Source organism: Corvus moneduloides, chromosome 15 (assembly GCF_009650955.1).
Source record: "Corvus moneduloides isolate bCorMon1 chromosome 15, bCorMon1.pri, whole genome shotgun sequence".
NCBI lineage: Eukaryota > Metazoa > Chordata > Aves > Passeriformes > Corvidae > Corvus > Corvus moneduloides.
The window spans coordinates 4841213-4867046 of NC_045490.1; the positions used below are offsets into that span (position 1 = coordinate 4841213).

A 25834-nucleotide genomic window follows, 5' to 3' on the forward strand; every position below is an offset into this window, starting at 1 on the left:
GAGGTTTTTGGACAAGTACATCACTATTTTTCTGTGGCTTTCTCCTCAGGCACATCTTTACCCTGAGAAGCCCTTGGGTGAAAGGTCTCACTTCTAGGTCTCTGAAAAAACTGAACAGCTCCCCTCCCCCGCCCCCCCCAACACACACTTTGTGAAGTTAATTAAATTCTTTCCTTAGCTTGCAGAGAAATCATGGACATTGCACAAAATATTGGCTGGGAGTTGGCCCTGCCTTCACACGTCTCTAGATATCAAACAGCTCTTAACTCCTACGAATGTTGAATATGTTTGATGGATTTTACCTCATAAACAGGAGGTATCTGGGGCCAAATGCCTTTCCTCCATTGTTCCTCAGTTAGTGATGTGCCTCAGCTTTTATTCCCTGCAAAACAAAATTTTGATTTACTTTAAATAAATAAATGGAGTCAGCCCTGTCAGTATGAATTGCTGAGCAAGAAACACAATATACCCAAATCGTCTTTAAGTGGAGGAATAATTGTCCCCAGTTGTTTTTAAGAACACATTTTAAACAGAGGTTGGGAACTTCCTGAAAGAGCAGAAAAGCAGCACTGGCAGGAGAGACACCAAATCTTACCAATTATTGGTCAAATCATTTAGCCCTGAAGCTCATCCCAAGGAGCAGTGTGGAATTACCCAAAACAGACACTGACACCAGAGGGAAAACTCTCAGATGCATCACAAAGTTTCTAACATGGAGTTAATTTTAAACTCCAAAATGATTTCAACAATGCAGTGAGGCATAAAGGCACAATAATAAAATCAGTAGGTATTTATGTTAACAGCTGAGGCACTTGAGGCCACGGTCTGCTTGTGCTTTAAGGGGAGTGGGGTCAGTGGAGAAGTTCCACCAGCCTTGTCCCAGCTGGTGGAGATGGGAGGGCTTGGGGTGGCTGGGGAGGGCGGGGGTTTTCTCAGGAGTCCCACAGGGTCTGGCTCAGGTGGGGTCTTGCAGGTGAGTGTTCTTGCACAGACTCACAAAGGAGGGAAAGGCTCATCCTGCTGAGGAAGGAAGAAATGGAAAGCAAACTTGGACAGGTGACCCTGGGGTGTTTTGTATTTTTACTCCTCTGTTCTCCTGGATCTCTCTGTTATAGCAGGCTGAAAAGGTTGAAAACGTAGGGATGAATTAATGGCTGACTGAAGAGTGGGAGCACAGATATTGGGTGATCACTGATCTTAGGGCCAGGAAAAGTGATGGACAAAACCAGCTCTGCCGTTTTTTATCTTCACATCATGTGTAGCTTTGTGCAAGAAGGTGCTGAGACCAGAAAGGACCTGCTGGTGTCAGACTGTATTTTTGCTCTTGACTATTAACAACAATTACTAACCCCAAATCTCTGCCCCTGCTGCAGACACTGCTTTCCTTCTGCCTGGCTGAGCCTGTTGCTGCTCCAAGTTCTTGCCCCTGACAGGAGCCAGAGGAAGTCTGATCTGGTCTCTGAACTTGGTCTCGGAAAACATCTTCAGCAATTTCTGCTTTCTGCAATTTTACGTAATCAGTCTCTGCTGGGGTCAGAGTTAGATGAGTGGGGTTTCCAAAATCATCTGATTTCAACTGCTTATGCTCTTATGGAGTTTGTGGTCCATCCTTAAGACTCCGGATCATAAAAGATGCTTGTCCGTAAGGATTTTTTAAATTAATATTACAGACTGATTCAGACTAATTCTTACATCAGGAAGTTTTTCATGTAAAATAAAGTTCCAGAACATCTGATAACCAAAATCTTGAATCAACCCAAATCTTTCTGCTCTGCAATTACTTGGTAAACAGACTTTGCAAAGTTGTTTGGAGCAAGAACTTTGCCTTGGACGTGCAGTGTGATACACATCCACAAAGGCAGAGCTCCCTGGGCTTTTTCACTATCTCCACTTATGTCAGTGGATTTTGGAACAGGCATTTCAAAATGAGCCCTAGAGACAAGCAGGTGGCACTTGGAACCCATTCACCCCTCAGGAGATCGTCTGGCAGCACGTTGAGCCGATGAGGCTGATGAGCTGAAAACTGTCTTTTTTGAGACAACTCTGCCTTTTCTGCCTGCAAGAAGCCACTAGATAGCAGTACAGAAGCAGAAAGCAACTCGTGTTTGTGGTTCTTCCCTGTACCTTTGGATTTTGGATGGCCTTTTTCAATGCACTCTGCTGCTGTTGGCCCAGCCCTGCTATAGGAACAAAGCTGATAGGATGCTGTGTTCATCCTGTGCCTTTCCTGGTTGCCTGTGACATACTGCCTAGTTCTGTCTGGACAAGCTTCATGGGAATTTTTAGCTGAATAAAGACACAAATTTGTGTCCCAGGTGAGAGTGAGCTTCTCCCTGCACTGGCATCAGCTGAGCATCAGCTCACAGCCACTGCTGGGTGGTGAGTAATGGGAGAAATTTTGATCATTGCAGGGAAAAAGTCTCCAGGACATTGGATACCTCAGGTTTCATTAGTCCTGTTCACAGAGCAGCTGGGGCTGTGTGTAAATGGCGTTGTATGAACTGTATCTGGTAGAATATAGCAAATTAGGTTTTTTACTGATTGCCTTTGCTGCTAAAATTTTATTTGCTTTTTTCAATGCCAGCAAGTAGAAGGGTGATATTTTCATGAGCTTGACTATCATGGTAAGCCCAAAATCTCATTACTAAAAGTGTAATGCCTGGTTAAAAGCCCATCATTTTATCATTTGAACTTGGAATTGCACTCCAGTTTGCACTGTGCTACATTTATTTGCACAGAATTTTGTCAATCTGCAATACTTCATTCCTGACCTTACTGCCCTGAATTACTTTTGCTTTATTACTCAGCTGTTCCAGAGAAGAACTTCCAAAGAACTTATTTGTCAATTGGTCAGAAAGAAATAAAACAGTCAGAAGGAGTGAAATATATTTCTTGAAGATGATGTTGCATTTCTTTGGGAAGGATGTGGTTTTGGCAACAAAACATTTCCAGCTACTTCCTCCAAGGCTGTTATTTGCAAACAGAAAATATGAAGCTGGGAAAAGAGAAGGGTCTTCAAGCAGAAGGCAGAAGCAGGGGAAATGAAGGATTAAGCAAATATAAGTGAAGACAAAGTCTGAGGGGAGATTATACCTAATATTTAGGGGTGTAAAAGCACAGAATGTGTTCTTGCCACTCAGCAGCCCGGAACAGAACTGGGCCTTAAGAGTACCAGGGAATGGCAAAGCAAATAGAATATTGAAATTTCTGGTGGTAGCACCATGCTGAGTGTCTTGGAAGAGGAACGGAGAATTGGACAGCCTGTTCCAGGGCTTACTGCCCTCTGGCTAAATACTTCCCAATGTCCAGTGTAAACCTCCCCTGGTGAGCTTGGAATCATGCCCATGTGTCCCATTAGTGGACACCAGGGAGAAGAGATCAGCACTTCCCTGTCCACGTCCCCTCCTCAGGAAGCTGCAGAGAGCTGTGAGCTCCCCTCAGCCTCCTTTTCTCCAGTCCTGGAGGCCACAGCCCCTCATTCACTCCAGCCCTGCCACCTGCTCAGTTGGCCTCGTCTGGGCACATTCAAGTACCTGAATGTCCTTCTTAAATTGTGTGGCCCAGAACTGCACACAGTGCTCCAGCTGGGGCTGCACCAGCGCTGAACGCAGCAGGAGATCTCCTCTTTGGCCAGTGCCTGTCCGGAAGCGTAGGAAAGAAACGCTTGCAGTATATAAAATCTGGAAATGGAGAAATGAGACTTCAGTGGCACTCACTCAGCACCTCTGGAAGGGAAAAGATCTGGTTTTCTCTCCTTCTACTCGCTGCCCCGGTGTCTCCGTCAGCCAGAATGTCCCGTTTTGTGCTGTTTCACTGGATTATAATACAGATCTTTATAGGTGAGTCTTCACCCACTTTTTGTGTGTTTGCTCAGAAAACTAACATTTTTTAAATTGAAAACCAGCAACGCTTGTTTTGTGAAAATGAAACAGTGAAGAAGATCATGATTGTATATAGAACCTCAAAAATTGTCTTAATTTACTGAGTTAATACTCCTTGAGGTTTGTGGTTTTTTTTCACTTTTTAAAAATGTATGCAGTTTCCTCTGTGTTAGTTCCCTTGTTTTCTTCCTTTGCAGAGCTCCTGGATAATGAGAATGGCTTTTTGTTACCTGTTCTTTAACGCAGCTCAGTGCTGGGAGTGTGTTATCTTGAGGCTCAGTAGCCAGTTAAATGCCTCTTTTCTGTTTATCAGTCATATCCTCTGCAATCTCATCAGTAAAGAAGCCTCAGTAAGGAAAAAAATAAAAAGGATTGATGGGGCAAAGATTCCAAATATCTTCTGCAAAGTAGGAAAATTATTCCAGGAACAGATCAAGGGAAAAAAAAAATTTAAACATCTGTTTTGGCTGGAGGGTGAATGTTTTTATCCATCTAATGACCAGCCTGTGGGAGAGAAGACAACTACAAGAGCAACTATTGGAGTTACTGCTTAGTGCTGACTGCCCCCGAGGGTGGGTCCAAGGGAGACTACACAAATATGAGTATACCTGAATGATCTGGCTGATTACGAATACCCCTTTCTATTGGGGATGGTATGTTAAATACCTGGGCTCCATTTCTCTCTCACTGAAGAAGGACTGGAAGTGGCAAACCTCACAGACTTCAGTGGGACCAACCAGGCAGAGCCTTGGGTCCAATCTGGATGCCTGGAAGGTCAGGGCCATGGAGAAGGGCAAGGTTCCCCTCACATTAAGAGTAGGGTGTCACAATGCAGCAGTCTCAGGAAGCCCTTAATTTAAAAGCCATGTTCATTCCCTTCTATTTACTATTTCGAAAATGTGTCTGTAGAAGATGCTGCACCTGGGAAGTAAGTTTTTTAATCCTTGCAGAGGTTCATGCTGTTGAATCCAGGCTGCTGCAGTATTGAAGCTCTCCTCACCAGCCTGCAGTGCAGGCAGATGTTGGCAACATTAGCATCACAGAAATTAAAAGGGGATTTGAAATTGCAAAACCTGTAACTTTCTAGCAGGAGTACTAGAGGGAAACTGCACTGAAGACACTCTGATGCCTTGTGTCTTTCCTCTTCTTTTAAATTATTTACTTATTTATTTACTAAGTTCAGGGCTCTGCTTCTTTCAAAGACAAGAGCAGGCAAATTTTCATTTGTTAAAGGGTTGCTTAACAAGGCTGCTTTTGTGCTGTGCAGAACCAGGCTGAAGTAAGATCAGAAGATGAGCCCATTTCTCCTCAAGAAGCAGTGACGTGAATTCTAGCAACAATTTCTGTTGGTTTTGCACATATCTTTGTTGGGGTGACTTGAAAATATGTGTTAACCTGCTCATGACTAACTCCTTGCTCCCACAGAACTACTTTAAAGGTCACCTGCATGTCTTGTTCTGTCTTCATAGAGGCTCTTTTCTGTTTGTTTTGCTGTTTCAAGGCAAGCCCTTTCCAAGGGCTAAAGCCACCATCTCTCAAAGCCTTATCCTGTATTCAGGAATTCAGTTTCTGGCATATCTTGCCTTCCTTTCACTGCAGAAGCTCCTGCCGTTCAGGCAATATTGCCTGTTGTTTTGTCTGCCTCTATTCTTTTCAGCATTTGGAGCTGTGGAAACCTGAATGGGTTGGCTTCTCTTGCCAGTGGGATAAGCAATAATGAATCTGAAATGTCATCCCAATAACAAGTCATGAGGCAGCCTGCTGCAGACTAAAGCCTCACCTAGGGAATAGTCCATTAAAGGGAAAACAAAAGAGACATGGACACAGTTGGAAGAATCTGTTTGCTATCTGGGAGTCATGCCAAAAAGGAAAGGCATTCAAACAGCTGGCAAAATAGAAATGTTTGGCAGAGCAGGGCCAAAGCTGGGGATAATAGCAGCAGCAGCATGTCCTCTTTGAGGTAAGCAAGCTGGCCATGAGACATCAGATCTGCAGGGCGAGGACAGGTCTGGTTGCTCCCCAGGTCCCTCAGTTCCTGCTCCACAGTATGGAAATGATAACATGGGGACAAAAGATAGGTAGGAGGACTCACACAGACCAGGTGAATGTAAACCAGGAAAGATTTGTTCCTGTTTGGGAACTTTTCTTGTATAGTGCCTTTCATGAAGAACAAATCCTTTAAGGCAATCTGGGAAATCCATAGACAGTTAAGAGGGAATAATATGTAGCAAAGATTCAGACCAGATGCCAATGTGGGTGTTGGCTGTAAACACCAACTAAAGCTGGTCATTAAGAGTAAGAGGACAAGGAAAGTGTGTATATGCTCTTTTTAACATCAGTATAACACTAAAAACTAAAGCTTCTGTGTAGACAGAGTTCCTCAAGGTAAGTGGGATTAGCTGGCAGGGCTTGCTCAGTGCACTTTCTGAGAACAGCTTCCCATAGACAGATCCCACCGCTCTGCCAGCTTAATTAGGCCCTAATTTCACACATGAATAGGTATTTTGGACCCTGCTTTTGAGACTGTCAATGAAAGGCAACTGTGACAGCATTTCCTTTTCAAAGGAGGTGATGGCGGACCGAGAAAACCAGATGGCTTTCACAACAGGTTTCTGAACAACTTTCAAACAGCATCCTAGGAGAGGAGATGGGATGGGGGCAGAGTTCTCAAATTCTTTTTGCAGAGGCCCAGTCTGTGCTCGAGCTGCCAGTGACAGACCCCAGCTTTGCTCACCACATGTCTGATGTGTTTTATGAGCCTCCCTCCAGCAGCTGGCCAGGACCAGAGCAAGGAGCCCTGCAGCAGCAAGCAAAGCCTGAGAGCTCCTGGCTGTTGCCTGTAGTGCCTCAGGCCACGAGCTGCCACAGGCTCCTGGAGAAGTCTTGTGGGATCAGCAGCTGTGGCCTGCCTGCAGGCTGGAGTGTTTCTTCACACATTGTTCATCATTGTGTCGTGTAGGTAAGAGTCACCATCAGAGACTGACAGTGCTCACCTCTCCTTGTTCTCCCCTGACAGCACACACGGTGTCTGAAAACGTGGTTAAAGGAATAATAGGACAAGCTGTGACATTGCCTTGCTCCTACCAGGTGACGCGGCGTGAGGACATCACCGACATGTGCTGGGGTAGAGGCCCCTGCCCGAGCTCAAAGTGCAGGAACAAAATTTTGCACACAACTGGCACTAAGGTGACATTCAAAGTATCTCAGAGGTACAACCTCCACGGCTCTCTTTACGTTGGAGATGTGTCCCTCACGATCGGGACGGCACAGGCGGAGGATGCGGGAATATACTGCTGCCGCGTGGAGATCCCCGGCTTGTTCAACGACATCAAGCGGAACATACAGCTGGAGGTGGCCAGAGGTGGGTCTGGGACCTTGGGGACACAGCCAGCAGGGAGAAAGCACTCCCTGGGTAGTGAGAATTGGGGCCTATGTGTGCTTTGTTTGTTTGTTTTGGCCAAAAGTGTTTTTTTTTTTTCTCAAGTGACATATTTTTCAAGGGAGATCTGCAACCGGTTGCCAATTTGAGTCACATTCAATGTGCAGTTTAGATTTTAAAAAAACCCTAAATTTTACCCCTTTTTTGCCTTTCAAATGAATATTTCACTTCTCATTGTGTAGCTATGCTTGACTTTTTAAAAGAGGATGGAATTAAAAAGGGATTTGTAATTTGAAGAGCCCTTGGAATGAAATTCAGTTTTTCATTTGGGGTTCACCCCAGCACTGAAGAGACTTTTGTGTCATTCATGTCATAAGGAGACCCACTAGGATGACCCACCCTTAAGGGTGCTTCCTTCCCCTTAAGGGTGGGTCCTCAACACCCACATATTTGGAAATTTTGCCTCAGAGTCTTGAAGGGCTTCTTCCCCTTCCTATTATTTTTCTGAGCTGCAGGATCTAGCAAGATCTTGCACAGATAAAAAAGGAGATGATACCCACCCTCCACAAAGCAGGAAGACAATGTTTTTACTGGCTTTACAGAGTGCAGTTGGTGTACACAGCACATTTGTTTGTCTGTTCTAAGCAATACAACAGGAGAGAGGGTGAAAAACACTGCAATTGCTTGGTTGCCCCTGAGGTTGAGGGCAAAAGTCCCAGTTGCAAAGATTAACAAGGAGCTTGTAGCTGAAAAATCGAGCTGTTTTATTTATTGTATTTCTAAGAGGACATTGAAAAGCAAAATAATGAAGTTTGCAAGCTTTAGGGTTCTACCATGCAAAGTTCTGGCCCTTCCATTTCTACAAAGGGTCAAGGAGGGGGTGTTTGAGACCGGTAAAAGAAAAGCAAATCTATAAATCTGTGAATTTCTCTGAGTGGTTGTGCTTTCAGCTAATTAAAAGAGCTTTCTGAATAGTGGCTCTCCCACCTTCATTCTCAGTATTTTAGCAGCCAGATAATTTTTATTCATTTCTGCGTTGGCTTCCCTCGGAGTTGGTTGTGAATGCTCTGACCTGGCTTTTCTCTTGGCTGGGTTTTTTTTCCATACAGCCCCTCCAGTGACCACAACCACCACCATGGGCCAAGCTCCTGCTTCTGCCGAACATTTTACAGAAACAACTTTTGCTCCTCAAACAACCTCTGATCTCCAGCCAACACCAGAGACTGCAGTCCTGCTGACAACCAGCACCTCTGCACCAGCAACCACAGCCACTGAGTCTCCAGCAGTAACTACATGGGAGACCTCTGCTCCCCCAACAATTGCTGTGACAGAAGATTTTATTTTTCCAGTAACTACGGTGGAAACCAGTGCTCCCCCAGATTTTCCAACTACTTCCCGAGCAGCTGATGTGATGACTGAAGATGACATGTTGTGCTTCACGCTCCCTGGAAGTACAGAGGGTAACCAGCACCGATCCTTTCCTTCTTCTGTGTAGCAGAGGTGGTCTGTGATAGCCTGACTGGCATCACAGAGGCTCTCCAAATACTTTTATTTGCATCTGGGAAGTCTTCTCCCCGATGCCTATAGGTGTGTTTCAGGGGGTATAAGCAGACACAGGTCAGATGTTGTAGGTGGTGCAAAATTGGGGTGAACAGCTAAGGCAGCAGAGGGTCAGGCTTCCTTCAGAGGAGCTTTAACATGGAGGAATAATGTGACAGAAACCTCGTGAAGTATAACAGAAATAAATGGGAAGTCCAGCACCTCAGCTGGAGTAAGAGAGAGTCACTTAACTGTGCACCCATTTTTTTCTTGATTTGGGAAAGCATTGAAATGGTTTGGTGAAAAGGTTAGGTTAGAGTATGTTCTGCTTGAGAAATAGTGAGAATTCAACATGTGTTTAAAATTGAGTATTTACATTCTCATCTCATATGAAAGCTGCTGGTGTTATTAGTGATCAGAGTGACCTGTTACCAAACCATTTGTAGGCTGCTACTTTATCCACATTACTGACTTCATTTCCATAGATTGATGTCTGCACAAATTTGAATGCCATGTGGAGACCCTCCTCATTAGTGATCTTTATAAGCATCACTTTCTACTTTGTTTCAGTGACTACTGAATTCCCAGTTACATTTCCAACTGCAGAGGAAACTACCACCTCTGTCATGATGGAAGAGGATTCAGTCATGGGTGAGTAGGATAATGCTGTAAGGGCAGAAATTGGCTTGTTCAGAGAAATTAAAAAGTTGGCGTAAACAAAACTATTGAGTATTCTTAAGAGTGTTCCAAACATGTACTGATAGTTATTCGTTGCATCTGGCAGTAAGAAGTGTCAGAAATGGTTAGAAATCAGGATGTAAGAACAGCTGAGAAAAACATGGTTTATACCTCCAAAGGAAGTTGATTTTGAATCATTCATGACTGTCAGGTATCTCGGGTCTGAGAGAAGTTAAAAATCAAACCTTTCAATATTGCTGAATTCTCAGATATCTGATTTGTCATCACTGTGAGTTCATTGAGATTTCCATTTTTAATCCTTCCCTAGTGTTGCGCCCTCAACAAAGAACTTAGTGCTAAAATTCAAGGACGACGTATTGTATTTGGCCTCTTAGTTTCAATAAGTGCCAAGAATCTCTTAATTTTTAAACCCACAGTATTTAGATTTTTACAGGTCTTCTTTTGCTAGACCTAAAGACTTACAGCAGAAAGAGTGTTCCTTAATGCCCCTGGAGAGGGCTCACAGAAGAGGCTAAACTGGTCTCTTGAGGATTTGTGAGGTTTTTTCACTCCTACCTCACTTGTCACCCTTCTGATAGAGGACTAGATAATGCCTGTATTTTGTCATAGGAAATATGAAGTTTTACAAAGGGTCTTGCCTCTGGGATTCTTGGGGCAACTTGAGTTGTGACAGTGAGCTGGAAAGAGGCACCACAAAAGCAGATGTACCCTGTTGATGTGAGTCACTCCCACCCGTGCAAAACCTTGTGTCAAACTACCACAAGATGTGAAAATGCTGCAGCACAATTGGCTGCTCCCTGGTGAGAGCCATAAGCCAAGTCCAGTTCTTGACTCAGTCTCCTTTCACTCTGTGAAATAATGCACTAAATGGACCCGGCTCAGGTTTACTGTAAGGTAAGGGAAAGCTGATTTGTCGCTGAACATTATCCTGATGTTAGAACAGCAGGAGAGAAACCCAGGGCTGAGAGCCCTCCATCTCCAAGCACAATTTTTGGCAGATGGGTTGGGTTACCTGGGGTGGATGGCTCCTGCTGCCCAGGCTCTGATTTAATTTCTCTTCTCTCTTCACTTGTTTTCCCCCAGCTACAACCCTGCCAGCATCAGCCACATTTCAGACTCCAAAAAGACCTTTGCTCTTTCAAGTATCAAAATGAGCAGCAATAGTTGGTGCCATCAGCCAGGCTGCACATGTTGCCATAAAATTTAACTTTGACTTGTGGGACCTGCATTGTCACTGTTACATCTGCATTTCTTGTGGAAGTACAGATCTGCGAGAGAGTGGAGTGTCATAGAACAGGCATATGACAAAATGCAGTGTTCACACATCCCTGGGATTTTTGGCACTTCTTAGGGTTTTCTTACCTGTATTTGTTTAGCTGTAGCGCTTATTAGTCATAACCTCTTTTCTACCCCTGTGCAAATTTCTACTTACACTGAGCTACCATGGCCTGTCCATGTCTTTGATAAAGTACAAGCACATGGGATGTGGAGACTCATCAACACAGCTCTCACAGGGGACTGGAACTGAGATATTTGGGGCAGATTAGGTTAATAACGGGATAACATACTCTGAAAAGTTAAAAAAAAAGAAGAAAAATAGCAATTTTTTTCTAATGGGATTATATATTGGAGAGATTATTTATACAAGTATGTAGTGACAGGGCAAGGGGGAATGGCTTCAAACTGACAGAAGGTAGATTTAAATTGGATATTAGGGAAGAAATCTTCTCTATGAGAGTGGCACAGGGTGCCCAGAGAAGCTGTGGCTGCCCCATCCCTGGAAGGGTCCAAGGCCAGGTTGGATGGCACTTGGAGCAACCCGGGATAGTGAAGGTGTCCCTGGGGTTGGAACTGGATGATCTTTAAGGTCCTTTCCAACCGAAACCATTGTATGATTCTATGATTTGTGACCACCTGATGACCCCCATCGCTCTGTGACATTCTGGGTGCCTCATGCACACACAGTTTCCTTTGTCTGGCCACAATCAAACTGAGGCGGTTTCTCACTTACACCTTGTTTACTACCTCTGCTATCTATGCCACCTTGTCACGTTACACAAGTGACAACTCCTTCACAGCAGACAAGTTTCTATCATCTCATTTCACAGGCTGCCCCTGGGAAGCCTCCTCTTTCTTGATGAAGGCTGACACTTCCCACAGCTTCCTCAGTACCATTTGTGGTGAAAACTGATTGTTCTCTTTGGATTGTAAGGTGCTTTTGCCCTTCTCATACCCTGAGAGTTCATTCCTCCTTGACTGAAGCAGTGACAGCCTCTGCAGCCCTCACTCCTTCAGGTGACTGTGCCAGTAATAATTTCAATCTCTTTCATTTTCAGAGGTTTCAGCAAATTCAGATGGCAATGTTGAGAAACATGAAGATAGAGGACATAAGGTAAAACTTCCTGTGAGTTTCAAGAGTGTTTGAGTAGAAATCAGGACAGCAGGACCTTCTAGTGATTTTCAGTGTATTCATACTAAAGGGACAGCTTTTGCAAACACTGGCTTGAACTTTTGTTTAGAAGCTCAGGAACCACCTGCTCCTCTTTTCAGTGGATAGAGCCAAAGCCTGAGCATTCCATCTGGCTTGGACACTTCAGAAAAAAACTCATCCCCTGGCATCCCTGTGAGAGAGGGGAGGTAGCATCCTTGAGGTGTGACCAGACAAAAGGCAAGTTAGGAGGGTGTTATTCTTCCCTAAGAGAAGGATGAGGGTGACTGAGCTCCTACTTCTGCTTTGAACACCTTATTGAGAAGTTCATGTTAAGTGGGATGAATCTGGTTTCAATATTTCAGAATAAAGTTTATTAAACACTGAACAGGTAATTCATGTTGTTTATCATGATCAACTTGATGTGTCTTTTCAGCACTTTGTACAGGCAAGCTCAGAACAGCATTGCAGACTGCAGCCCAGTGCTCTGAGCCACCAGTACAGCCCCTCCTGTGCAAACAGCTCTGAAGCAAACCTGCTCCTAAAGCCCTTTCATTTTCTCTCTTCTCCCTTCCAGTTTCCCAGCAGTGCCATTCTCATTGCCTGTGTCATAGCAGGGTCCATCCTTTTGGTATTGATGATCTCGTTGGTTGTGAAACGTAAGTATAATAATAGAATAAGCTAAATTATTCTAATGCTGGCCTGATGCACGTGTCCTCCTGTGTCCCTGCTTATTCTGGGAACTCTGCCACAGCCCTGGTGCCAGTGCTCTGTTCATTTTATGGGAGTAGCTGTCCTTACTCCAGGACTGTGGCACCATGAGGGCACCAGGGAGGATGAGGAGGTGGGGAGCAGGAGGAAGCTTGTGCAAAGAACCTGTTCACTCACTTGTTGCAGGTCTGGCTCATCCTGTTGGCTCTCTCTTTATACTTAAGTGGCCCCATAGTTTTCTGGCATTGCTCCCAAAACACACTGGTGTAACTGAAATCAGGATGGGATCCTTTCTTTCCTGCTTAGCCCACAGAAATTTCACAGCTTGCTACCATTGCTTCTGAGCTCATTTGACAGATACATTAGAATTATAGATTTTGTTTTGCCATTGTAACATTAATATTATTTTGCTTCCAGGTAAACATGCAAAGAAGTTTATAATAAAAAGGTAATCCATTTTGTAATTTCCTATTAAAAGTTCCAGTGTAATTTTTCTTAGAGACAGGAAGGTATTGGCCACTGATTGTAATGGGTGCAGTACTGGCTTGTGGTGCTGATTACCAAAGTTGTAATAGGAGGAAGTTTCAGGTAACTTCACTCCAGAAATTCAATTGTGGTTCCTGGGTGCTGCTTCTGTGCAGGAATGAACAGGAATCCAGGGCACTGGAGAAATTAGGCAACTGTCACTGCAGTGTAGTGACTCCAGCTTAAGGAAGAGCCTCATTTGCTTTAATTTTTGATTGAGTACCAGCACGTGATACCTTGTGTACGTGTAACTGATAAGTTACTGGCTTATCTTGAAAAAACATATTTTCTGTGCACAAACCACAGGGGAGTCCAGTGAAGTATCACCCCTTTTCCAAAGACCAATAATTTTTCAGTGGTAGCTGGTCCCTCACTGCTTACCCCACCTGGGAGACAGGGATTGGGGGCCAAGGAGAGTCTCTTTTCTGAATCCCATGGTGGTTACCCTAGAGCTGCCATTACAAGGTCTGAGCAACCCTTTCCTATCCATGAGAAGAATGCAAGCCAGGTAAATACCTCCCTGGTGTAAAAAGTAGGTGTTACTCCATTGCAGTCACTGGACTCTGTAGCCTCACGCTTCCATTTCCATGGGAACTTGCTGATGTTACAGATAAGAAAGGATGCTCTGAAGCAGCCAGGTCCTTCTGCCCCATCCATAGTGACCTGTGCTTCTCACTGCAGTGCTGGACCACCAGAAGAGGCTGAAAAAGTTTTCAGTGGTGCTGAAGGAGAAAACAACGTTTTTTCCCTGTGAAGAGCTCCTACATCATCTGCAGATGCCATGGGAAATAAAAAGGGCCTGTTCCATGCTGTATTGAGAGATACTTGTGAGCCCTCAAAATATCAGTGGGTATAAAACAAAGGCCAAAGCTTCAACTATGAAAATTTAAAATCTTTGTGCAAATTTTCCCTTATCACCCTTAAAACTCATTGCATAAAGAAGCTTATTTGAGAAGGGGCTTTATGCATTATTCATGGCTGCTTCTGGCATCTGCCTTCTTACTAACACCATGTTGCACAATTTTTTCTCCTTTTTTACTAATGCTCTTTCTTGAATACAACTTGTACTGTGAGGAACAGAAGAGATCACGTGGAAGGCTGCCTATCTTCAGATTGCCATAAAGAAAGAAAAGGAATCATAAAATACAGTTTTTAATGCTTTTATGTAATCAACAGAAAAATTAAGCTACAAGAGGTCTGTGAGTTTAAATCAAAAATGCAGATTACTTAAGGGGTACCACTACTTCCTGTGGTTCAGCATGTTTGAATAACCCTTGGAGAATATGTTAATAAACTTTGTAATTTGTCTCTGGCAATTGTATTTTTTATGCCACATCCTAAGGCATTTGAACAGGAGTTAGTTATTCCCCAGGTGTGGAAATGATTGGTGTGCTGTCTCAGCTCTCCAAAGAAGTACTGCAGCATTTCCAGAAGTGGGAAAATGCCCAGAACACCAACCTGGAGGGAAATTTCTCTTCTCTGCCCCCACAAAGCCTGGTGCCACTCATTTCTAAATCTGTTAAGGAAGAGGGATTGCCCATGGAGGCTGGGGGATCATCTATGGGATACACTGTGGAGCTTTTGTGTAATTCCCTGGGGTCCTCACCCATTCTGCTGCAGTGACTTTGGGAAAAGGTCCCAATCCATGACAAGGTTTGTTCTCTCTGCTGCCTGGAGTTCACCAATTCCAACTCTGGGCAACAACAGCTTGAAGTAAGAGCACATTGTGGCAACAGCATCGGATCAGAAGCCAACACGGTCTGGCAGCTCTGGACTTCCCCTCTGGTCATGCTCGGGACTGTGGTGAGACTTTTGAACTCTCCAGCATCCTCTCACAGGCTGTGAATTGGGGCAGGCAGGCGAGTTTCCTCTTTGAGGTCCCTCTCAGTCTTGCCTGGGTTCAGAGCCCTGCCCTGCACCTTGCTCTGGTGCTGTTGTGGGAGGCAGAGGAGAGTCCCCAGACCATGGATGTGGCCTGTGGGCTCCCAGGCTGGGTTTGCTCAGCTGAGCCCTGTGTCTGTCCCACACTCGTGACTGTGGCTGTCACCACCCCAACACAGGGCACTTGGTGAGCCCAGGGGCCTGGCATCTGTCACTTCTAGGCATGAATCCCACATAAATCTGGAAGGAATAAAAGGAAACAAAAACAAAATATCCCAAATAGTTTTGATGTACTCCTTTGAAAAACCCAAACTTTTCTTTTTGCCTTTTTTTCCCCACCCAATTAAACCTGCTAATTAAGTCAACAATATCTCCATTGCAGCTTCCAATTGGCAGAGTTGGGCCAATCCTTTTGCTCTTACTAATTAGCTCTTCACTAATGACTTCTTTACAGCAGAGCTGCCTCTCACTTGGGAAGGTTCTAGCACATTTGCTGTGGTGCTGGCTGGACTTAAAAGCCCTGCTTTTGGGGAGCTGCACAAGGGGAGAAGAGATGGGAGCCAGCAAAGTGAGTTTGATCTGATCAGGTATGTGGAAATGCAGCCCTGAGAAGCTGTAGGGAAGCTCTGAGTGTAGCTTATGCCACTGAGCATTCTTATTTATCTTTTTATCCACCCCAATTACTGAGGCAGAGGCTTGGGTTTAGAATGGCAATTGGAAGCAAGGAATTGGGGAGGGTTACGTTTAAATGAAAGTTCACTGATGTTATTTCTGAGGGCTCGGGCTGCCAGTACGTTCAGGGAAAGGTTAAAGGGAGCCTTTTAAAATGTAGCTGGAGGAAACAGAAATGCTGCTTTCCAAAAGCAACAGAAGCCCCAGAATGCAGTCCCTGGGTCGGGTGGAGAAAAACTGGATGAAAGCAGAAAGTTTTTAGAAAGAAAGGCTGTTGGAAAGGATGTCATTGGCATCTGGAAATGCTGGCCATTATTTTTAAGACCTTCACCTCGGAAGGCAAAAAAATGTGCGTGAGTAAAGAGAAAGTGCTGTAGCCAAGAAAACCCTCTGGTAACACATTAAAGCAATACACAGGGCAAAGCAGCAAAGCCATTTGCTTTAAAACCACCCTGCATTTCCCCAAAACTCCAGTCTCTCCATCCTGGCCTCTCACCACCTCTCAAACTGCCAAGCACCACAACCTGAAATCACCCAGGTCTGAGGCCTCTCCCCAGAACTTGGAGCTGCTGGAGTTATCTCAACATTTATGGACTTGCACAGGGAGCCTGTGGCAGAGCAAAGCAGGTTCTAATTTGTTCAGAGTCCATGTCAAGCCTAAATGTTGTTATATCTGGGAAGTCTGGCTCAGCTCTGTGGAGTAAGGCAGTTAATTAATGAAAGATTTAGCTTTTGGTCCAAGTAATTTTTACTGGCCCCCAGTACTTTGTGGACAATTGTCTGTATCAAAATGACCGATTAAAGAGGGGAAAGGAGGTCTGATGTGAGGAGATAATGAGTGAACTGCCTGATTAGTATGGAGGAGGTACAGAAAAGCAATTAAAAAGGGAGAGCTGAATATTTTGGGATATGGGATTGACTAACGAGGAAACAGGAGGAAATACTGAAAAAAAAAAGGCAAGAGCTGAGTTAGGAATACAAATCCTTTAAAGAGAAACCAGAGGAATAAATTAAATGTCATTTTGAGATTAATAAGAGACCTCTCTTAATAGACTTTATTGGAGCGGACTGTTCTGATGGTCCCTTTCCATCTCAGCAGCACATTTCATTATGTTTCCAGGTTTGTTTCTTAGCCTTGATACGCTTTTCCAGGCATTTTTTAAGGTTAATATAAATAAATCTCTCGGTTTCAAAGGTGAAATGTAATTGGGGCTTAAGAAAGAGCAAGCAGAAGGGAAGAATGTGGCTGAGTACATTGGAAATTAGAAATAAGAATAAATAGAATCATGGGACTTGGGGAAAGAACAGAGATAACCGCACAGTGTGAGATGAATGCATGAAAAAGTGGAAAATTTTAGCCTGGTATAAAGAGGAAATGGGATGTGCTGCCATAGATATGACAGCAGATGGCAAAATTGAGCTGCAGAGACTGAGCAGAGAAACATCTGGAGAGATGAGAAGAGGCTGTAAAGGTGATGCAGATTTGCTGACACCAAGCAGAATCAATGCAGCCTCCTCCAGTGAGGACAGAGGTCCCAGCCAGGAGTTCAGCTCCTGGCTGGCTCCAGGGAATGCTTTCAGCACACTCGGCCTGGGCTCTGGCTTGTGTGTCCTCTAACAACACAATTTCCTGCCAGTCTTGGTAACACCCTGGTTTTCTTGTGCTCCTGGCATTGTGGTGGCCACACACTTCTTGGTTTCCTCTTCCCACTGCTGTCTAACCCCAGCTGGGAGCAGTGTGGTTTTGGTTTCTCTTGCTAATTTAAAACACAAACCCCAAGACTCAGCAGCTCCTGCAATCACGCTGTGGAAGCAGTGACCTGGGAAAGGAAGTATCAGCCCTAAACCATCCCACAGCTCATCTCAGCATCCGCTCCCTCCTGCCATCAAGCAGAACAGGGGTTTTGGCAAGGAACCCTCCAAAAGATCACTTTGAGGACTGTTTAGAAACTTAGTGGAGCTCTGGGATTAGGGTGGGGCTTCCCACAGAGGACCTTCATCTCCTCACCCTGTAATGTAGAATCACAGAATCAATGAGGTTGGAAAAGACCTCCAAGACCATCGAGTCCAACCCATGACTGATCCCCACCTTGTCACCCAGACCAGAGCACTGATCACCTCTGGGGATGGGGACTCCACCACCTCCCTGGGCAGCCCCTTCCAGTGCCTGACAGTGCTTCCAGTGAAGAAATTCTTCCTGATGTCCAACCTGAACTTTCCTTGACTCACCTTGAGGTCATTTCTTCTCGTCCTATTGCTGGTTTCTTGGGAGCAGAGCCTGACCCCCACCTGGCCACAACCTCCTTTCAGGGAGTTGCAGAGAGCAAGAAGGTCCCTCCTGAGTCTCCTTTTCTCCAGGCTAAACACCCTCAGCTCCCTCAGCCTCTCATCACAGGACTTCTTTTCTAACCTCAGCTAGAGAGCTCCAGTAGTGTGAAACTGAGACAGGAAAACCATGAGGACATGGGGAAGAGAGAGGCAAATTAGAGTGTGCAAATACCAATGGACAGATTGGGGAGGAAGGTGCTGGGAAATAATCTCTGGTAAAAGTTCATTGCCTTTAGTCTTCCAAGCACTGACCCTTCTCCAAGGGGAAGGAAAATCTACCACTTCCCAAAATATCTCTTTATAATTTTTTTTTTTTTTAGAGGAAAAGAAGCTGAATGTTCTCTGGCTATTTCAAAATGCAGCTTCTTTTTTTTAAGTATCTAGAAAAAAAAGAAAATTTTATGGGGGTGTGTTTTGGGGTTTGCTTGGTGGGTTTTTTTTCTAATACCTAGGAAAAGAGGTGTATGGTAGGTAATGCAAACCAGGGAATAAATCCTGTCTGTAGTTATGTTTTCTAAAACAAACTATACTAAGGCCTGACTCTCTTCTCTCATGTACATGTCCTGTAGTTCTACTGATGTTAGTGAACATTGAATCCTGGAAGGTAACCCTTTTTCATGCTTAAATCTACATCTAATGAAGATTCATGGCTTCAAAGGTGCTCTCAAGCACCAGAGCCGGTGTCATCCTTAACTAAGCTATCCAGTAGTTAATAAACATCACACAATCATCTGCATATTTAATGCAGGGCAGAGAATTTTATGGAGAAATCTCTAGCTTTTAATCCAGTGATGAATCATTTATGGGATTTTGGATTATTCACTTTGTGCTGAATTAAGTTGTCTCTTTTCACCAAGTGAGCCCCCGGACGTGGGCTGCGTCACTGGCCAGGCTGCAGTGATGGATGGTGCTGGCATGAATTATTTATTGGCCATTTTAGATCACTTGCCCAGCAGTGAACTAAGCCTGTTAATTTTAAATCTGTTCGTCCCCATTCCTAAGTGCACAAAAAAGGTTTTCATGTCCATGAAATTCATCTCTTTTCCTTCCTCCCCCTCCTTCCGGTGCAGCGGTGAATTACCCACGAGGTTTGAGTTGGGTTAGTTTGGGATGCAAACTGGCCCTTAAGGGGGTGCAGTGTCCTGACATGGGGGACTGTTTGTCCAAGCTGGGTTTGGCTCTTCAGCTCTCACTTGTGTCCTTTAAAAGCTGTGGAATGGAAATGATTGTGATTCCTTGTCATACAATCCTTTTTAGTCCACAGCAGCAGTGCAGAGAGGATCAATGGACCCAGTTAGGGTGAGCAGGGAAACTCCTGTAGGCTGTAATGATCAAGCACTGATTTTTTTTTTAAATTATTTTAAATTTTATTTCTCCCTGCAAGCCTCAGACAGTGCTGGGGCAGAGCTTTTTCCCAGGGCTTTCCTGTGAGCTTTGCTTCAAGGACAAGGGACATTCAGTCTCTCAATGGAGCAGAGAGTCGATGCTGCTTTTGAATTCTGCTTGGTGTTTTATGCCCTTGGTCCATTATCTAATGGGGAATATGATGAGGTAATTATGGAAATACACAAATTGCAACCTCATGAATACCAAAGAAATTCGTGATGATCCATGCTAAAAGAATGCATAAAAATGCAAATCATTTGTAAATGGGGAGCAGTAAATCTTGTTAGTATTAATAACATAGAGCATTTAATTGCATCAGGTCTTGATGAATTCTAACCAAAGCTGTCTGAAGAGATGGTTTTAGGACTCTTACCCTGTGAACTGTGTACCACGAGGTCAAGGGGAGCTGCAGCTTGGATCCACTTGGTGGATCCACCTCTGGCTCCCTCTATAAGCACTGCTTGGCTGGTTCTTCTGTGGGCTAACAAAAGGATGGGGATTTATCTTCAGGCTTCTCTCTGTTTTCTTGGCATTGCATCTCATTTTGGTTTCTGGGAGGTGCTCCCAGCAGCATTCTGGGGAGGAAAAGGAGAAGAAATTCCATCTTTGTTCAGATTTTTGCCATTTTTTGTGCTGCTGTTGTGATACATCTGGCAAGGTGTAAAGGGGATTTTGTTAGGAGTCTGCTGGGTGAAGATTCTATCTGGAAACATGCTCACAAGCTTTCCCAAGTCATAGCAAACTCTTTTGTTCCTTAAACTTTCCCAGGCTTGTCAGTGGCTGGGTATTTGGTGAAGTTCCTATTTATCAGCTCTTCTTTCTCTTTAGTTCATTCATTCCCTGTCTATAGCTGAGTTATTCTGCCCTAATCAAAAGTACTGGATGGCACTTCCATACATAAACCCTGCAGCTTCATAAAACCTGATGAAGGAAAGAGGAATATTCCAAGAGAAAACAAGAAAAGGTCATGATTTACTGCTACAAAACAGCTCCCTGGATCTTATTATCTTTGCTGTGTAGAAGCCTGGAGATCTAGATTGGGCTTTATAATTCACATTGAAATTCAGTGTATTGCATGTCTCCTGTAAAGCCACATTTTTGAATGATACTCAAACCCTATTAAACAGGTACTCATTAAACCTCAACACCTTATAAATTCTTCCTGAGTTTTGTTGACAGTACACATCAAACACAAATCCTTAAGTGCTTTTCATTTTCCTGGTAGTGGGCTATCATAATGCATCACATGACAAAATAATGTGTTTACATGACAGATTTAATGCTTGATCTGCTGCATGAAATGCTTCAGAGCACCAGAAGACAAAAATGTAACGTTATACTTCCAAGTGTCTATTAATTCTTAACTAATAATAAATTACAGTGGGATGCTGATAGAAAAGGATGAGAGAGGCACATGCACACGGGAGGAATTCATGAGGATCAGTGACATGGCAATGAATACTAAATGCAGACATCATAGCTAGAGTGAAAACACAGCTTTTCGGGGCTGGCAAGAGACTCGCTGCTGCTCCACAGGTCTGGGTTTCTTCTTCTGGATCCTGAGAGCCCACACAGGCTTGTAGCAAAGGTCACATCAGATTTACTTTCACCTGTGCCTCCCTCCAAAATGGTGCCAGTTTGTCCTGTCCTGTCCTGGGAATTGGCCAGGCATGTGACCAGGACTAGAACTGAATCTAGCTCTGGGAACATGAGGGTACCCTCTGTGTCACCCTGGGGCTGAAAGGGTCACCCATTTGTCCCTCTTAACCCCTGTGAGCAGCGTGGCTTTCCATAGCCTGCTGTATTTATGGATTGTCATCCTGTGCCTGGCCTGACAGCTGAGGGGGCACCATGGGATGGCTCTGGGGACCTAACAGATCCACAGCAAGCCTCTGCATGGACATTTTGCAGGGATGAGGGGTTCACTGAGGGCCAAGGACAATCACCAGTCCTCCTGGGGTGGGGACAGACAAACAGAAATCAACCCTTGCTTACAAACTGCCTCCCACCAGCAAAAGAAAGTAACCAAGTTTCTGGTTTTTTCCAGCCAAAAGACCCTTTCCCCCCCTCCTCTCTTTGGCTCTTCCACCTGGGAACATCTCCATCCCTGCACCTCCTGTGCTGATCTGTGTGACCTGCCCATGGCACAGGGCATGTGGCTCCCACCCTCATCCTGCACAACCCAGCCACTCCAGCAACTCCAAATCAGACCCCAAGGTTGCTTTGCTCCCACATGAATGAACTGTTGTGCTTAAAGCAATGATTTCATGCTTTGTTTTGAGCATCACTTCCTACTCACTCTCAAAGCAGAGCACAGACAAGTCTCAAGCCATTCTGTGCAAAATTGTTTTTTTTTTTCTTTTGTAAACCTCTATGTACACCATTTTTACTTTTGTTGTTCGTTGCTTTCACCAAAAATGGTTGATAATTCTGGAGTTTCTTTATGAGGAATTGTCCCTCAACAGGTCTCATTTCTCCACAGTGCCAGCTCCTTCCCTCCATGCATCTCTACTGTAATTCACAGCATCGTTGACTTCCAGCCCCAGCAGAAAACTGCCAGAATTTGGAATTTCAAGAGTGATATTCAGCCACTTCACAAGTTTAGAGTATGAGGGCAGCTGTGTCCATTAATCTTTTAAAGGAACTCAAATCTCTGGTTTTTATTGCAAGTGGGAGCTAGGAAGGAATTGGTATGTGGGAAAACAATGCTGTAATGATGACATACAATCAAAGGGAGGGTAATAAACCTGCTATTCCTCTGTACTTACTGGGGGAGTTGGCTGGGGAGCAGGAGCTGAGGCTTGTTTTAACTACAGACAGCTCTCTCTTTTCAGTTTTTATAGCTTTCTCAATCACTTTGCTCATCTGCTGCTGGAGGCTTTTATTTGCTGATAAGGGCTGTTAAGCAGTTGGAAAGTCAGACCAATGAAGTTATATAAAATGCAGAAAAAGGGTTTGTGCCAGGTTAGAGCCAAGATGCTGGAGGAGGGAGGGAGATGGGAGGGCTCCAGCCCCTCCTCTTGGCAAGGGAAATGTCTGAGAAGGGGACAAATTACAGTAAAACAGGAAGAGATGTAGTTTGCTGCACTTTGTCCCTCTTTCTGGAGGGGACATATATACATATTTAAGTATATATATACACATAATTGTATTTTTCCCTGTTCCTTGTGCTGATGGGACAATGGGTTCCTCTTTCTTAGCCTTTTTTCTCTTTTTCTGAGAAATTTCTGAAGCCTCATTTAACAGGAAAATGAATAATTTATGTTGATATGCAATGGGAAGAGGGCTGAGGTTGCTTTGCCCCAGTCCAGTGGTCTGAAGCAGCATCTTTTAGTGAGGAAATGGCCAGTGAAAAACCAGGAAGTCTTGGAGGCACATTAAAGGCTACTTCCCAAGTGACTTTGTAGTACACTTCCTTATCTGGAAGAAATCAATGATGGAAATGGAAAAATGACCAGATTTTAACATTGCACTTTTTCTTTGAACAGTCCTGAGAGCTGTCTCTCTGCAAGCCTGGATGCAGGGAATAGTGTTGTGTGAACCTGGCATTTTCAGTTTGGGTTTGAAAGTTTATTCTGTATAGGATTGTTTTTGTTGCTGTTTTGTTTGGTTGGTGTTTTTTTTTGTGGAGGGAACAGTGATTCTGGGACTGCTTTGTTCTGCTTTCTCAGCCATTATTTATTTGTTCCTGTTTGCCCCTTTATGAGAGAATTAAAAATTAATCTGGAATGTCATGTCTGGAAGGTTGTGTACTATATATATATAAAGAAACTGATCTATTTTTTTAAATTTAAGAAAACCCAACCAACCAAACCCAATACAAAAAAACCTGTTCCTCATATCCAGCTACTGTCCTTCAGGTCTCTCTTGTAAATTGCTAACATAGTTCAGTTGACCTGTCAGCACTTTTAACAGTTCATCCAATTTTCTGCTTTTTAAAAGGTTTCTAATTTGCTTTTCTTTCATGTCTCCAGAGTGGAGGATTCTCTTTAAATCCTGTATTTCTCACCACCTCTTGGCAGCATCAATTATTGGAGTACAGCATCATCTAGTTTTCAAACAAATTCCTGGAAAAGCAGGCATACTTTTCAAATGTCATCTCCATTTTGGTCATGACCTGAAAAATGAGGAGTGTCAGGTTTTACTAAAGTGTTTCAATTCCCTTTTGCTCTTTCTTTTTGCTCTGAAGCAAATTGGAAACACTCTGCAGTCCCTTCTTGTCTCACCTCTCGCAGATTGTGTATGATAGGTAGGTAGGTAGGTGCCTTTCTGCCTCCTACTTTTAGTCTTGAGAAATTTTCATCTAACCCCAAGGAAATATGAAGTCAAAACTGATGACTCTGCCTGGAAAAAGTCCACTGAGATGTGACAGCTCCTCCTCCCCGGAGCTGATCAGCAGCGCAAATACCTTGGGAGAAATGCTGCTGACTGCAGCAAACCATTCACTTCATTTTCCTTTTCCTCCTTGGAAACAGCTTGTTCAAAGCCTTCTGCAGTCAGGAGCCTGAGAAAATAGTTTAGAAAGCTCTAGGAAAGGATTTACTCTTTGCATGAGTTGACAGTCTGCAATCTTCAGTGCAGAGCAATTAATTGAAAACCAGGGAAGGAAAGGCTGTTAAAAGGTATCATGTGAATCTTGGCTCAAGGCAGTAAAGCCCAGCTTTCAATAAAGTTTTTTTCCCTGTTTTTCTTCTTGAAAGATGTGCAAGTTCAAGGAACAGAGATCTGAGAGGGTTTGGATGGCCATAAAGCTGCTTGGTAATGATGGACCATCTGCTGCTGCAGAGCAGAGTGAGTGCAAGGTGTTCTGTGAAAGCCTGGTGGGGCTTTGACCAAATGCCTCTTGGAGCAACTGAATTCCTCTATTTCTACAAATGTACATATTCCCACGTTGCTACTGCATCTCTCTTCCCTAGCAGCCTGGATTTTGGGTCCAGCACACTGGGATATGGTCTCAGCAGAGCAGGTTGGTGCCCCTGGCTCCCGCCACCTCACCCGCAGTAGCTGCTGCACTCACTCTTGCCAGATTTACCCTTCTACTTCCTAATTCAGAAAATCGCTTTCCAAACTGTGGTCTGTTAGCTGTGTATAGCATTGGCACTGAAAGTGATCTGAATGTCACTTCAGGACAGGGTGGTATGAATCCTTTTAGAAAAAGTGTAGCCAGTGAGTCTGCCCACACACTCACTGGCATGTGCAGTGTGCTCCCTTTCCTACCCTCTGCAGGAAGGATTTGAGATCTCCTTGGCTGATGTTACATTTTCTGATGCAGATGCATTAAAAATTGATTAATTTTTTTTTTTTTTTTAAATCAGGCTCCGCTACTTTCCTGCTGGGGCTATTTCTGTAGAGCTAGATTTAAATGTCTCCTATTTCATCATAAATTGTATTGACCTGGTAAAATCCATGCTGTTTTCAGCAAAGTCTGTTCCATTTGGAAATAAGATATCAATCTCCTGACTTCAGACAGTTTTTCTAGAAAACCCTCATTTGAGGCACAAGTGGGGTCAAGGCAAGGTAAAAATTGAGATCCAAAGCTTACTGTGCTTTCTCCTCATACCAAAATCTACCACGTTAAATCCACCCAACCCCTAGAAACTTCTACTCCTTGGCACTTGTAGTTGTGGGTTAATGAAATCCACACTCTTAACAGACTCAGCTGCCATCCTGCTGCACCATCTCTGAATCCCAAGACCCAGAAATGAGGGCACAGCTGGCCCTCTCCTCCAAGGGGCTCAGGCTGTGATGTGTTCCCAGGGTGATGTCATGCCTCAGTACAGAGCTTCCCACAAAATGGAATGGCTGCAGCTTGCTTTTAAGACATTGCCAGAGCAAGGAGAGGTGCTGAGGGCAAAATCTCTTCTTTACAATGAGTTACAGTGTGTGCTCATGCATTGGAAAGCAGGAATTCATTTCTACCCTTCTCCTGAGAGAATCTAAACCCACTTTTCCCAATGGAGTGGCTGAGCCAGTGGCTGCTCTGGAGTAGGAACACTTTCCTCCATTGTCTGGAGCTAGAATATTGCAAAAAATTTAGAGCTTTGGGTTCTACTGGTGGAGGAGAGAGAGAAATGACTGCCAGAATGGAGTGGGATCCAGTGAAAGAGAGGCCTGGGCTCTGAACTCTACCCCCCCATTGCTTTGCATTTTCCTTTGAACCAAATTCACAAGGTTTTGGACCAGGAACAAAGTCCTTTTCTGTGACTGTCTCAGCAAGCAGATTGTACCCAATGGATCCCCTGCCCCTTTTGCCTATTAAGAGTCTTGCAGGTGGATCATTCCTCTGCATGGTCCAGCTTTGGCTGGATCATTTCCAAGGCAGGTACTAATCCTTGTGCAGTGCCCCTCTTTCCAGGCCCTTCATTCCAGGATCTGGATGCGCTCCAGTAGCCAAACACCTCAGAA

At 44.2% G+C, this 25834-nt stretch overlaps 1 protein-coding gene across 4 annotated transcripts; it reads left to right on the forward strand.

Annotated features, from left to right (window-relative positions):
* The first annotated feature begins 3679 nt into the window (after positions 1-3679).
* Positions 3680-14474, forward strand: LOC116451555 (T-cell immunoglobulin and mucin domain-containing protein 4-like). 4 transcript variants are annotated; one of them, XM_032125149.1, is made up of 8 exons: positions 3680-3839; positions 6898-7242; positions 8370-8720; positions 9370-9450; positions 11835-11902; positions 12504-12585; positions 13055-13085; positions 13716-14474. In XM_032125149.1, the coding sequence occupies exons 1-8, from the start codon at positions 3695-3697 to the stop codon at positions 13729-13731; spliced, it is 1119 nt and encodes a 372-aa protein (XP_031981040.1). In that variant the 5' UTR covers positions 3680-3694; the 3' UTR covers positions 13732-14474. The 4 variants fall into 4 exon arrangements, with proteins under 4 accessions (XP_031981040.1, XP_031981042.1, XP_031981039.1 ...); XM_032125151.1 differs by having other exon boundaries at positions 13773-14474; XM_032125148.1 differs by having other exon boundaries at positions 11835-11890; positions 13844-14474.
* Positions 14475-25834: the final 11360 nt, after the last annotated feature.

Coding starts and splice junctions, on each gene's coding strand:
- LOC116451555 (XM_032125148.1), top strand. CDS start 3,695: ATGAGACTTCAGTGGCACTCACTCAGCACCTCTGGAAGGGAAAAGATC. Junction 9,451..11,834: donor GGAAGAGGATTCAGTCATGG/GTGAGTAGGATA, acceptor TTTCATTTTCAG/AGGTTTCAGCAAATTCAGAT. Junction 12,586..13,054: donor GATCTCGTTGGTTGTGAAAC/GTAAGTATAATA, acceptor TTTTGCTTCCAG/GTAAACATGCAAAGAAGTTT.